Source organism: Ylistrum balloti, unplaced genomic scaffold (assembly GCF_031769215.1).
Source record: "Ylistrum balloti isolate Yb309-2 unplaced genomic scaffold, AGI_CSIRO_Ybal_v1 Utg369808, whole genome shotgun sequence".
NCBI lineage: Eukaryota > Metazoa > Mollusca > Bivalvia > Pectinida > Pectinidae > Ylistrum > Ylistrum balloti.
In genome coordinates, this window is record NW_026781982.1 from 124,154 (window position 1) to 137,199 (window position 13,046).

At 34.0% G+C, this 13,046-nt stretch overlaps 1 protein-coding gene across 1 annotated transcript; it reads left to right on the forward strand.

Moving 5' to 3' along the window:
- Window positions 1-388: 388 nt before the first annotated feature.
- Window positions 389-4,777, forward strand: LOC132544759 (deoxycytidylate deaminase-like). Its single transcript, XM_060208409.1, has 4 exons — window positions 389-454; window positions 715-850; window positions 1,991-2,204; window positions 4,642-4,777. The coding sequence occupies exons 1-4, from the start codon at window positions 404-406 to the stop codon at window positions 4,775-4,777; spliced, it is 537 nt and encodes a 178-aa protein (XP_060064392.1). The 5' UTR covers window positions 389-403.
- Window positions 4,778-13,046: the final 8,269 nt, after the last annotated feature.

Consider the following 13,046-nt stretch of genomic DNA (forward strand, 5'->3'; position numbering starts at 1 on the left):
ACTTTAATAATAATTATGACCCTTAATTTAAAACATTTGAAGTCTTTTTAAATGGTTATGTATGTGTTTATCATTTTGTCTGTGCCAAATCTCAAGTTTTTTCTAGGTCTTTTACTAGACTAAAAATTACCTATTTGTTATACATTTTGTTTAGCTCTTGAAATGTTTATTTTGAAGTGGTGTTTTATCTCATGTTCAATATCTAACACAACTAAGCATGAGTCATTGTTTAGCAGGAGACCATGAGATGCTCATTATACTCTGCTTAAATATCATGTAATTACTTCATGCTCTATCATTGTATTTTGTATAGAGTCAAAATGGCTGTAAATCTGACTTTATTTTTCTCTTTAGAATCCTAGGTAACAAGAGGGAGGGTTACCTAGAATGGCCAGACTATTTTATGGCAATAGCTTTTCTGTCTGCACAACGGAGCAAAGACCCTAGAACACAGGTACAACATGTAGTAGTTTTTTCAAGTTGAAATGTATTATCATACAAAACATGTTCCTTTGGTCAATACTTAATATTACCTGGTAACTAGAATTAACATGTATTTGTAGGATAAGGAGATTTTTAAGAATTATTCTTAATTCAAGTGTGACCAACGAAGGAAAATTAAGGGAAGGGGACTTTAATGAGCCAGCGAAACTAAACTCTGAATGATTTCAGATGTAATGTTTGTACTTAGTAAGGAATTGATATTGGTTTCAGGTTGGAGCCTGTATAGTAAATACAGATAACAAGATCGTGGGTATAGGTTATAATGGAATGCCACAAGGCTGCAGTGATGATCTCATGCCATGGAGCAGAAATGCTGACAACATCCTCGACACAAAACAGCTCTATGGTGATTGTTTCTTAGTCTTAGAAAACCAAAAACATTTTCATCATTTCCACCCGTCTTTAGTACAAGGCCTTAACAATGCAAGCTGCTTCTGTATGAAAACAGCATGCTTTTTCTTAAACTTTGATTTTTTAATATTAACATTGAATTATTTAAAATACTGTTACCATTCATCATTCAAAATTCCATTTTTGAAATTCAATAACTTGTTTGAAACCTCAATAAAAACACTTGCAAAGTCTTTGATAGACCAGTTTTAATGCTATTCAAATACTGTAAGCAAGGTTTCTTGAATTGCTATTAAGCATTATTGTATAGCTTTTCATGCTGGAAATATTGCATCAAAATATGATTGTGCTACTTACAATTTCTATGAGTCATCTAAAAACCTAATATACTGTATATTATGCCCCAGTTGCGACAAATATTATATCGGAGAAACTGGCAAAACATTACAGGCACACGTACAAGTCCACAAACAGCACATCAAATCTCCAAAATACAGAAAATTAAAACTAAGTGAACATTTAGACATTTGCGAAAAGAAAACATTTAAAATATTTCCTTTCTCCAAATTCTATTAGGAGAATCCCATTGAAAGAAGAGAAAAGGAAATGTATTTTATTAGAACTTTTGAACTCAAAGTAAACAGTATTGTTTAAGAATCATATAAACTATGTAATGATCTCCCGTTCAATAATGATGTCGCATAATTACTCTGGTTATTACGCCACAGACATCATATCTAGGCAATTTATTAAGCATCATGAAGATTCTGGAATGAAAGCACTAATGCTTAATTTGTCGTGTTGTTTTAAGTTATTCTAATATATATGTTGGTTACTTTTATTTCAAAACAAACGAAAAATTTATAAAGTTTTTCACAATAAGGTTTTGTATAAAGATACATTTTTCTTGTTCGTGAAGATATTTTTTTCTGATTCATGTAGAAACAGCTTACTAAATAATGAATACTTAAATAATGTGACTCTTGGTAATTATCGAAGTCTTAATGAAATTTTATTATAATGAAAGTTGACAGATGTATATCAAAATGAAATACACATATTCTTGTATAATGAATAATATTTGATTTTATTTATATAGACATTGTATTTTACCCAGAATTCCTTCTTTATTCAGTGTGCCATGCAGAATTAAATGCTGTACTGAACAAAAACTCGACTGATGTCAAGGATTGTACTGTGTATGTGGCTCTCTTTCCATGTAATGAGTGTGCTAAAGTGCTTATTCAGTCCAGGATAAAGGAGGTGGTGTATTACTCTGACAAATATCATGAGAAAGTCGAGTTTGTGGCTTCTAGGAGGATGTTAGATATGGCTGGCATCAAACATAGGTACATAGTAATAAATTTACACGCAAGTTCTGATAATAGAGAATTTTGAAAGGACTAGTAGAATTTCTGAAATTACCTCAATCTACCATGCTGGGACCCAGTATTTTTAGCAATAGAGTTGAAAAGAGCTCATGAAAATACATTGTAGATAGATGACAGGGTAGGAGACAGTAGATAGATGACTGGGTAGGAGACTGTAGATAGTTGACTGAGTAGGAGACTGTAGGTAGATGACTGGGTAGGAGATTGTAGGTAGATGACTGGGTAGGAGACTGTAGATAGATGACTGGGTAGGAGAGTGTGGATAGATGACAGGGTAGGAGACTGTAGATAGATGACTGGGTAGGAGACTGTAAATAGATGACTGGGTAGGAGACTGTAGATAGATGACAGGGTAGGAGACTGTAGGTAGATGACTGGGTAGGTGACTGTAGTTAGATGACTGGGTAGGAGACTGTAGGTAGATGACTGGGTAGGAGACTGTAGGTAGATGACTGGGTAGGAGACTAGATAGATGACAGGGTAGGAGACTGTAGAAAGATGACCGGGTAGGAGACTGTAGATAGATGACAGGGTAGGAGACTGTAGATAGATGACAGGGTAGGAGACTGTAGGTAGATGACTGGGTAGGTGACTGTAGTTAGATGACTGGGTAGGAGACTGTAGGTAGATGACTGGGTAGGAGACTGTAGGTAGATGACTGGGTAGGAGACTAGATAGATGACTGGGTAGGAGACTGTAGATAGATGACAGAGTAGGAGACTGTAGATAGATGACAGGGTATGAGACTGTAGATAGATGACTGGGTAGGAGACTGTAGATAGATGACTGGGTAGGAGACTGTAGATAGATGACTGGGTAGGAGACTGTAGATAGATGACAGGGTATGAGACTGTAGATAGATGACTGGGTAGGAGACTGTAGATAGATGACAAGGTAGGAGACTGTAGGTAGATGACTGGGTAGATGACTGTAGGTTGGATGACTGGGTAGGAGACTAGATAGATGACAGGGTAGGAGACTAGATAGATGACTGGATAGGAGACTGTAGATAGATGACTGGGTAGGAGACTGTAGATAGATGACAGGGTAGGAGACTAGGTAGATGACAGGGTAGGTGACTGTAGATAGAAGACTGGGTAGGAGACTGTAGGTAGATGACTAGGTAGGAGACTGTAGATAGATGACAGGGAAGGAGACTGTAGATAGTGCAGACTTTTTCTAATGGTATATTCCGCACAAGTTAGGATTTCATACGATGTATTTTTAAAAACTCTACAAAATCATCTGCATATGTTCTTATGGAAATTGTACACCTCAATTTACCATTTAAACAAATATGTAATTAATTTGCAGAATTTCTGGATTTCCCCATGCGCTATTTTAGACAGTGTGGCTGTGATTATTAACATAAATAATGCCTGTCCAAACTGACCTCAGAAGAGATATTTTGATGTTAACAATAATTTTGAAGGTTTAAGAACAAGTTCTTAAAAGATTTAAAACAGCCAGAAATTAAGTAACTTAGGTTGAATATCCCTTTTTATTAATAACATATTTGGATATAACTTTAAATCAGTAATGTTTGGGTGCATGTGCATAGGGCTTGATGTGATATGGACTTTATTCAACATTTTTGATATATATTAAGGTTTTTTTAACACTGTCTATACTGTTTGTAAAGGAGCTTTATTGATGTGGAAACCAATGTAAAACATTATTTCACTCAATAGTAAGGCATATCATAAAAGAATCAACAAATTTGGAATGCTTCTAAATTCTAATACTATACATGACCAATGGCATCGAGTAGGCATTTTCTTGCTGGCCATTAGTGCCTGTATCCATGTGTTGGTAAAAATATGTTTTATGAACTTTATGTCAGAATCGTTTGTCAACATAAAGGATCAGAGGGCACATTCAACTACTTTTGAGGTGAAGGTAGGGGATGTACAATGTTTATTGGAACACAAAATCCCACTGTTTCATTTGCTACATGTCTTCATTCAGAATTCTACTTCTGAATCTGCATAAAGGATTTATATTATTGTTAGATATTTGTAATTTAAAAAAAAAAATTTAAAAACCCATTAATTTCCAGAAATTGAATTTTGATATGTTATTTAACAAAAGTAGGGAGTGTGCATTCAAGTAAGTTAAAGGCAAATTTGGTACAATTTCCAAAACATTTAAATCGCAAATGAGGAAAAAGAGATTTCAGAAAATTTATTTCTGATGTATTAGTCATTATTTTGTTGAGTTTTGTAAAATGTTCTTGAATGTGAAATATTCCTATATACAGTTGTATCAGCTTTGTCTCCCTATTGACTACAAAATAATTTTTTATGTTGGAGTATACTTAAATTTCTTAACATAAATCTTTTCAAAATGCATGCTGAGTTTTATAATAATTGTTTTGTTTCTCTTATATTTTCAGACAATATAGACCAAAGCATAGTCAGATTGTTATAGACTTTTCATCAATAGATATAATGAACAACGGAGTGGACACATCCATTAAAGAACCCAAGGTTGTCAAAGATGAACAGGTGATATCTAACGGAAATGCTTAGTGAAGGCTGCTGTGAAATCAACATAGAGGACAAATGGTGATAATTATATATGATATCAGTGAACACTGCTGTTGTTCCATCTGAGGATGTGCTACTGTTATACAGGTTGTAAAGAATCGTTACTGTAACTACACAAAAACAGAACTACTATGAATATTACCTCATTATCCTTTACTGAAAACTCCCAACCTTGAAGGGTATAAGAGTATTTTCTGAACAGCTTTTTTAAAAGTATTTACATGTATATGAAAATACAGTGTATACTCAAATACATCATGTAGTTTATATTGACTATTAGATATAAAAAGTGCTGAAAACTTGTCTTCTTGTTGAGCAAGTATCTATATACATGCAGTCATATTTCATCATAGAATAGCAGGCTGTGAAGGTTGATCTGTGAAAAGTTGGAATATATTTCAAACTTAAAAAAGCTGATTTACCTAGTAAAAAAATATCTGTTTAGGCTATTTGTTTTACATTTCCCATGAAGTTGTGGAAACATTTTGGAATATTTTCAAATTGTGACCAAATAAAACATTTTTACCTGATTTCTGAGATAATTTGATGCTTTGAATCAGAGGGTCCATGTCTCATTGTGTTGTAAAATGTGGATATCAGATTTCTAAATTTTAGCTAAATCTTTGGGAAACCTGTTGGTTGGAAAACATAATTTTTTGGAATTGCTCTATAAACCCTTTTTTGCATGGAATGAGAAACTTTTCTGTTATACCATGCTGATGTCACCTGACCAGGAAGTGGTGCAATATCTGCTCACAGCCTATAAAGTGAAGTGTGACAGAGTTTGTAATTGTCATAAAGATTATAAACCTATACAATTCTGCTGTAAAGTTACAACATGTTCATATATTTAGATGGTATTCTACGTTTATTTAAACATTGCTTTAATTGATGAAAAAATAAAGAAATATCTGTTGATCCTAGCATTTTTACGATTTAAGCTCAGACTTGGCCAATATTGGTATAATCTGATGAGATCAAGTAATCCTGGCATTTCTCATGATTTAAGCTCAGACTTGGCCAATATTGGTGTGATCTGATGAGATCAAGTAATCCTGGCATTTCTCATGATTTAAGCTCAGACTTGGCCAATATTGGTATAATCTGATGAAATCGGGTGATGTTTATTTGATTTTTGTAAACATTCCGTGTTTGTTGTGCCTAAAGGGACCTTGGACCTTTTTGTTGGTAGCATTATATCTCCAGGTTTCCAGACCCCCGTTCATTTGTCAAATAAAATATTGTGTTGAAAATCAGACAGTTGTTTTGAATATCCGTTTCCTTTCCATTATCAATTCTTTTCAAATATAGAAATTGCCCTGTTCTCAGAAACACTATGATCAACAGAAAAAAGTTACAACAATAGGCAAGTGTAGTTTCTGATGATGATGGGCTATTCCAATCGCCCTGTGTCTATGACCTTTCTTTTGATTTGTCTCCAACAATTCTCATTATTACTCTTTTTTGAAAAGTGCTGAATGAATCTTTTTCACATCTCATATCTATCTACAGTCTCCTACCACTTAGTCCGTAGTTGTGCCTGGTTAATTTTTGGAGTGATCAGAAAAACAAAATGGCTGACAGGTGTAACCTTGGATTTTGACAATGGAAGTTTGTTATCACTATTTCTTGGGTATAACTGGATGAATCATTCTCAACTTTTACATACTGATCCATTTGGTCATTAGTTGTGCCCATCTGATTTCATGTACGGGTTCCCCTTCATTCATAGTTGTGCCCATTTGATTTTAGAAATGAGCAGAAAAACAATGGCAGACAAGTGGCCATTTTGGAATTTGATAATAAAAGCTTGTTTTTGCTATTTCTTAAGTGATGGATGGATCTTCCTCAAATCTCAGATCCACCTTTATTTTTAGTTTTACCTGTTTGATTTTAGATCTTAGCAGAAAAAAACTAAATGGCAGACTGTAATAGGCTCTAATAACACCCAAAACCTACAGAGTGTTTTAGCTCTAATTACACCGATAACCTACAGAGTGTCTTATCTCTCAGAACTCATAACCTTAAGAATATCACCGTAACATACAGAGTGTCTTAGCTCTAATAACACCCATAACTTACAGAGTGTCTAAGCTCTAATAACACCCAAAACCTACAGTGTGTCTTAGCTCTAATAACACCCGTAACCTACAGAGTGTCTTAGCTCTAATAACACCCAAAACCTACAGAGTGTCTTAGCTCTGATAACTCTCAAAACCTACATAGTGTTTTAGCTCTAATTATACCGATAACCTACAGAGTGTCTTAGCTCTAAGAACACTCATAACCTTGAAAATATCACCGTAACCTACAGAGTGTCTTAGTTCTAATAACACCCATAACCTACAGAGTGTCTTAGCTCTAATAACACCCGTAACCTACAGAGTGTCTTAGCTCTAATAACACCCATAACCTTCAGAGTGTCTTAGCTCTTATAACACCCATAACCTACAGAATGTCTTAGCTCTAAATACACCCATAACCTAGAAAATATCACCACAACTATAGAGTGTCTTAGCTCTAACACCCAAAACCTATAGAGTGTCTTAGCTCTATTAACATCTATAACCTACAGAGTGTCTTAGCTCTAATAACACCCATAACCTACAGAGTGTCTTAGCTCTAATAACACCCATAACCTACAGAGTGTCTTAGCTCTAATAACACCAATTACTGACAGAGTATCTGAGCTCTAAGAGCACTCATAACCTTGAAAATATCACCGTAACCTACAGAGTGTCTTAGCTCTAATAACACCAATTACTGACAGAGTGACTTAGCTCTAATAACACCCATAACCGACAGAGTGTCTTAGTTATAATAACACCCATAACCTACAGTGAGTCTTAGCTCTTATAACACCCATAACCTACAGAATGTCACCGTAACCTTCAGAATGTCACTGGTACCTGTTAAAAAATTACTTATGCTGGTATAAAATTCCCCTTAATGTTATATATGATATTTCATCCAAAATATTAATGATGTCATGTATAATCTATATAAGCCAAAAAATAGATATTTTGAGAATTTTTTTTTTTCTAAAAGTGCGAATTATTTTAGCTTCCATTAAAAAATATCCGTATCATAAAATCAGTGAATACTGTAAATGTACATATCTTAATGGTAGCTTTTTCTCATCGGTTTTCGCACTGAACATGTTTGCTCTAAAACTGCGCCAATTGCAGTTACTGTATGTTTATATCACAATCATTATGGATGCACTAATTTATCATTTCATTAATTTGCCGAAATGCGCTTAAAGATTGCGCAAAATTGATAACGTTTATATACCTTTAATGAGATTATGACATAGAAATGTACATCTGTTAATATCTATTCTCCAGGAAATATCAACAAAACGGAACAATCTCTGATGATAGGAAATTTCAAATGCAAGCTTTGACCAAGACATTAACCCAAGGTGCCTTTGGAGTTTTAATCCTTTATTTTATATTTGCTTTCTATATATATCATATTTTTAATAAAATGTTTTTCTTTGACGGATTTTTTTTTTATTATTGTTAAAAGATATTAAACTTGGGGGCCGAGTGGTTAAGGTGTCTGACTGTCTTTATCACTAGCCTTCCACCCTCCCCCTCCCCTCTTTATCACTATATATATTTTATAAACTACACAATAATTACATTAATTGTAGAGAGAAAAAAAATTGTGTGAATCAAAAATATCCTCTGATTTCTGACATGTGATTGCCATAGTTACCAACTCAAAAAATGCAAAATTACTGCTAATTCCAACCTACCATTAAAACGTTACAGAAGAAATATATTTCTGAACACCTGTCTCAAAATCAACAACACTGTCATGGTAACAAACTACTTATATTTCAGCAAATTCCAACTCGGAAATCCTTCACAACATGATCACGTGTAAACACTGAAAATTTCACTTCCTGTAAAGCTAGGTTTTGGTGCGTATACACAGATGCGAGACTGCCCAAACAATAATTTTCAAAACAAAGCTAAAATATAATTCTGAAATATACAAAACCCCACATTATCCACTTCAACATCACAAGACCAGTTTTAACAAGGATTTCCTTTTTTTAAATTTAAGTAGCATCAGCGGTCTGTTTTCATCCCAAATTGCGAAGGCCTGTTATGGAATCAAAGTTATTTGTGTCAATTTTTGAGTCGTTTTCCTTGTTTACCTGGTAATTGTAGGAAGATACTCTATATTGTTTTAACTCTTCAGTAAACGACCCTTGGCTTACAGCCTGATTTCCATTTTTCCGTGGTTGTGTCCCCTTGATCAGGATATAGTACCCGTTACAGCACCACGTCACCTAGCGGTTTGGGCGTGTGCTGTCACAAGGGACATCTTGAAAATCTGTTTAAAACGGAACATTGATAAAGACACAATTACACCATCTCATTTTTGATGCTTTAAGATCGCTTGATCAAGTTCAGGAATTGTTACTCAGTTAAAGAAAATCCAGTGTCAATATGAATTTAACATACAAGGTTAAAAGGTTAAGGTTTGTAGTGAAAGGATCAGGCCTGGTTACACAATGTCTGTCATAGGTTTTTTACAATTAAGGTCTTTAGTATCACTGTAAAATGCAGCTTCAATATTTGGCTACAATGTATTTTATTCTCTATACGCACTTAACGGTGTTATTCACTTTGGAGTTCCTTGTACATTCTCAGTTATGTAATTCAGTATTTTTAATTGTCACCGAGATTGTCTTTTTATTTCGGCCTGCCACGTGGAAATAAATGCCATTTGAAATAGGATGTCTGTTGACATCCGTGGTTGTACCACGTACACAACTCTATATTCGGGTGAAAATTTGTTGCATTCACATAAACCTTTATAATAATCATCCATTCATGTATAATGAAATAATGGTGAAAAGAACTCTGGTCAAACAAATCCCGCTGTATACAGTATTACAAAACGATTGTTAAACAACCCATGACGTGTTCATAATTAATTACAAGAGATCCCAGAGGGATCTTGGCGCCCACCATTTGAGGATCTGTTTTCAGTTCTTGAAGATTTGTTTATTTTTTTTTTTTTTTTTTTGTTACAGGTGTTGTAAATGTTCATGAACTGGTCTTCATTGAATGTACTCAATGATGGCACAAGATATTTTTATTAAGCACCTATTAGCAAACATCATTTGAAAAAGATCCCAAAGTATCATTAGATAGCAGTCAGTTACAGGTGGATAATGGACAATATATTTGTGCTGTATTACTGTCGACATCCAAGATGGCTGCCTGTGGGCCACCTTCATTTCAAATCAGTCCAAAAAAGGTACAATGCACAACTAGGGACCAAGGGAAACCAATATCTATGAAATATCAGAAGGATCCATCCAGGACTTCCTCAGATATAGCAGTAACAAGATTTTACTCTCAAAATCCAAGATGGCTGCCTGTCAGCTACCTTGATTTCGGATCATTCCAAAAAGGTACAATGCACAACTAGGGACAAAGGGGAAACTGCATATGAAATTTGAGAAAGATCCATCCAGTACTTTCCAAGAAATAGCAGTAACAAACTTTTACTTCCAAAATCCAAGATGGCTGCCTGTCGGCCATCTTGAATTCGAATCAGTCCAAAAAAGGTACAATGCACAACTAGGGACCAAGGGGAACCTGCATGTGTAATTTGAGAAAGATCCATCCAGTACTTTCCAAGAAATAGCGGTAACAAACTTTTACATCCAAAATCCAAGATGGCCACCTGTCGGCCATCTTGAATTCGAATCAGTCCAAAAAAGGTACAATGCACAACTAGGGACCAAGGGGAAACTGCATATGAAATTCGAGAAAGATCCATCCAGTACTTTTCCAGAAATAGCGGTAACAAGAATTGTTTACGGACGGACGGACGGACCACGGACGCAGGGCGATTTGAATAACCCACCATCTATTAGATGGTGGGCTAAAAATGTGCCTTTTCACTCGTTAACTTTTACCAATACAAGGTATTTATTGATTGTACACTGAACAGCGTACATCATGTTTATCCGCCTAACCAATATATAATCAAAGTACTGAAAGTACTGAGAGGCTAAACGTTTTGAACAATATTCACAAATAACCGCTAAGCTATATTACTTTCCCCATACTCCTACACTTTAGAATCCAAAAATTACTAAAATAAGAGAACCAGAGGCTATTTTTCTTAATTTTAAGCGATTTTATATCTTCTTAAATTCTTATTTCAAATTTGACGACAATAATGTGAACAAATCAAAATAGGTAAAAAAATAAAATTACAAAATAAACACAACCATATATTCATCGCCAACAAGCCAAATGATAAATAGCTCTATGATGAAGTTGACTAAATAAAACCTTTGAAATCCCCAAGATCTTGCAATTACTATCCTATCAATATGAGGATTTAGACAAATCGAAAGGACTTTATACCTACTTCTCTATTTTAAATGTATTGCAAAGAAATAGTCCTTACTTATTATAATTAAATTTGTAGTTGAGGAAAGTAGATAAGGTGTACACAGCATTTCAGATAGATAAAAGTGTAAATAATTACATTAAATGTATTTACATGCCTATCTTCCTTGAAGTATCATGATTAGATTTTTATTCCAGTAATTATATCTATAAAGACATAGTTCTATGAGATTAAACTAGACTTCCATATATATACAAAATTTACAATATCTTCACCATAGCTACTACTATTTCTGATCTTCAATGCATTAGATAATGTCACCATGACACGCAAAATGAATAAATATGTTAAGGAAATATTTCGTTCTAGTTAATTAAAAATTATAAACATGAATATTTTGGTTTTTTATACGCGTTTTGTTTGAAGGAATATTTTCATTTCAAGGAACTTTGATACACATTAACAAACCTAGAGAAATCAGCACAATCAACCTTCATCAAATAAAACTAAAAGACAAAATATAGTTATAACAAAGTCAACATCATGATCAGTACAGTATTAAAAACATATTATTCATAAATCATGAGCACCAATTGTACCTTGCCTACGAAGCGCAAACTTTTTATCTACAAAAACTTGAAAAAGTGTCATGGCGGTGGGTGTGCAAAACCTGAAAAAGTGTCATATCGGCGGATATGTGCGTGGGATGAACAGTCCAATTTTGTGATGTCTAATGAGGTAAAATGATGTTATATGTTCTGCCTCGTGTCAAAAACTCTAGGAGGAGTTGATTAAAGAATATAACTTAATGTCTTAATGTAGTGTAAAAATAATCTGTCCTCCAACTGGAAATTAACGGGAAAAGGTATTTTCTACTTATGACAAGTATCATCATCACCGATGAATCTGTAAACATGCATTTATGACCAAATTAGGGAGAGACTTAATTTCAAAAAAAGACCTTGAACTTCAACATGTGCTACATTGTGCTTGTCTAAGGTAGGTATAGGTAGGTCTATATATATACATGTGGAATTAAAATGTTGAATCATTGGTTGATTAAACAATCACAAAAATGAATAGTGACTATGGTAGGTTCAAGTTGAACACGTTCAGAGACAGATGATGTCTTAAGCCAACACCAGGTGGTCCAAACAATAGATCCTAGAGAGATATTTCCAACATAATTGTGTGATTTTTCTTTTCTTTGAAATTTGTTCCAAAATCCAATACACACATTTTGGAGTCAATGTGCTCACATTTAAGGACAAAGGAAAACATACATATCACCGAGTAATTCTAAATTAAAGGAGAGAAAAGAAATTTTAACCGTTAATGTCCAAGCCTGTTCGCCAAAAAAGTACATTCCATATCAAACTGATGTTTTAATCAGGCTCCAAATACATATGTACAACCAGGGACACACATTTGGAATGTAAGACCTTCAATCAACACAGAACTTTTCAAGAAGTTGCAACAAGTTAATACTGTTAAAATTCATGTTTACATATTTATTATGTCATCATTCTACTGTTTGTAAAAATGCATTCACAAATCAGTGAACCTACAAGCAATCAACAGTGACAGTTCTACATTTTTATGACAAGATGACAAAATGAAATATCTTTAATATGCTATCAGGTTAAAACATGACAATTTCTGGAGAAAAAAAAAATCAAGTCATGATATAATTGCCATTTAGTATTTATTTTCAATTTGAATTCAACAACTTAATTTATATCAATAACTACAAATACGTTTGACATAATCAGCTCATGGAGTTTGCATAACTCAACACTGCAAGAGGAACATTCATAGTCTTGTATTAATCCTTGTGTGAAACAAAATTAATGCAGAA

What these genes read in the sequence shown, in the direction of transcription:
- LOC132544759 (XM_060208409.1), top strand. Translation starts at nt 404, where the DNA reads ATGGCAATAGCTTTTCTGTCTGCACAACGGAGCAAAGACCCTAGAACA. An exon ending in GCAAAGACCCTAGAACACAG is followed by an intron (nt 455 to 714) that starts GTACAACATGTA and finishes TATTGGTTTCAG; the next exon opens with GTTGGAGCCTGTATAGTAAA. An exon ending in ATGGCTGGCATCAAACATAG is followed by an intron (nt 2,205 to 4,641) that starts GTACATAGTAAT and finishes TTATATTTTCAG; the next exon opens with ACAATATAGACCAAAGCATA.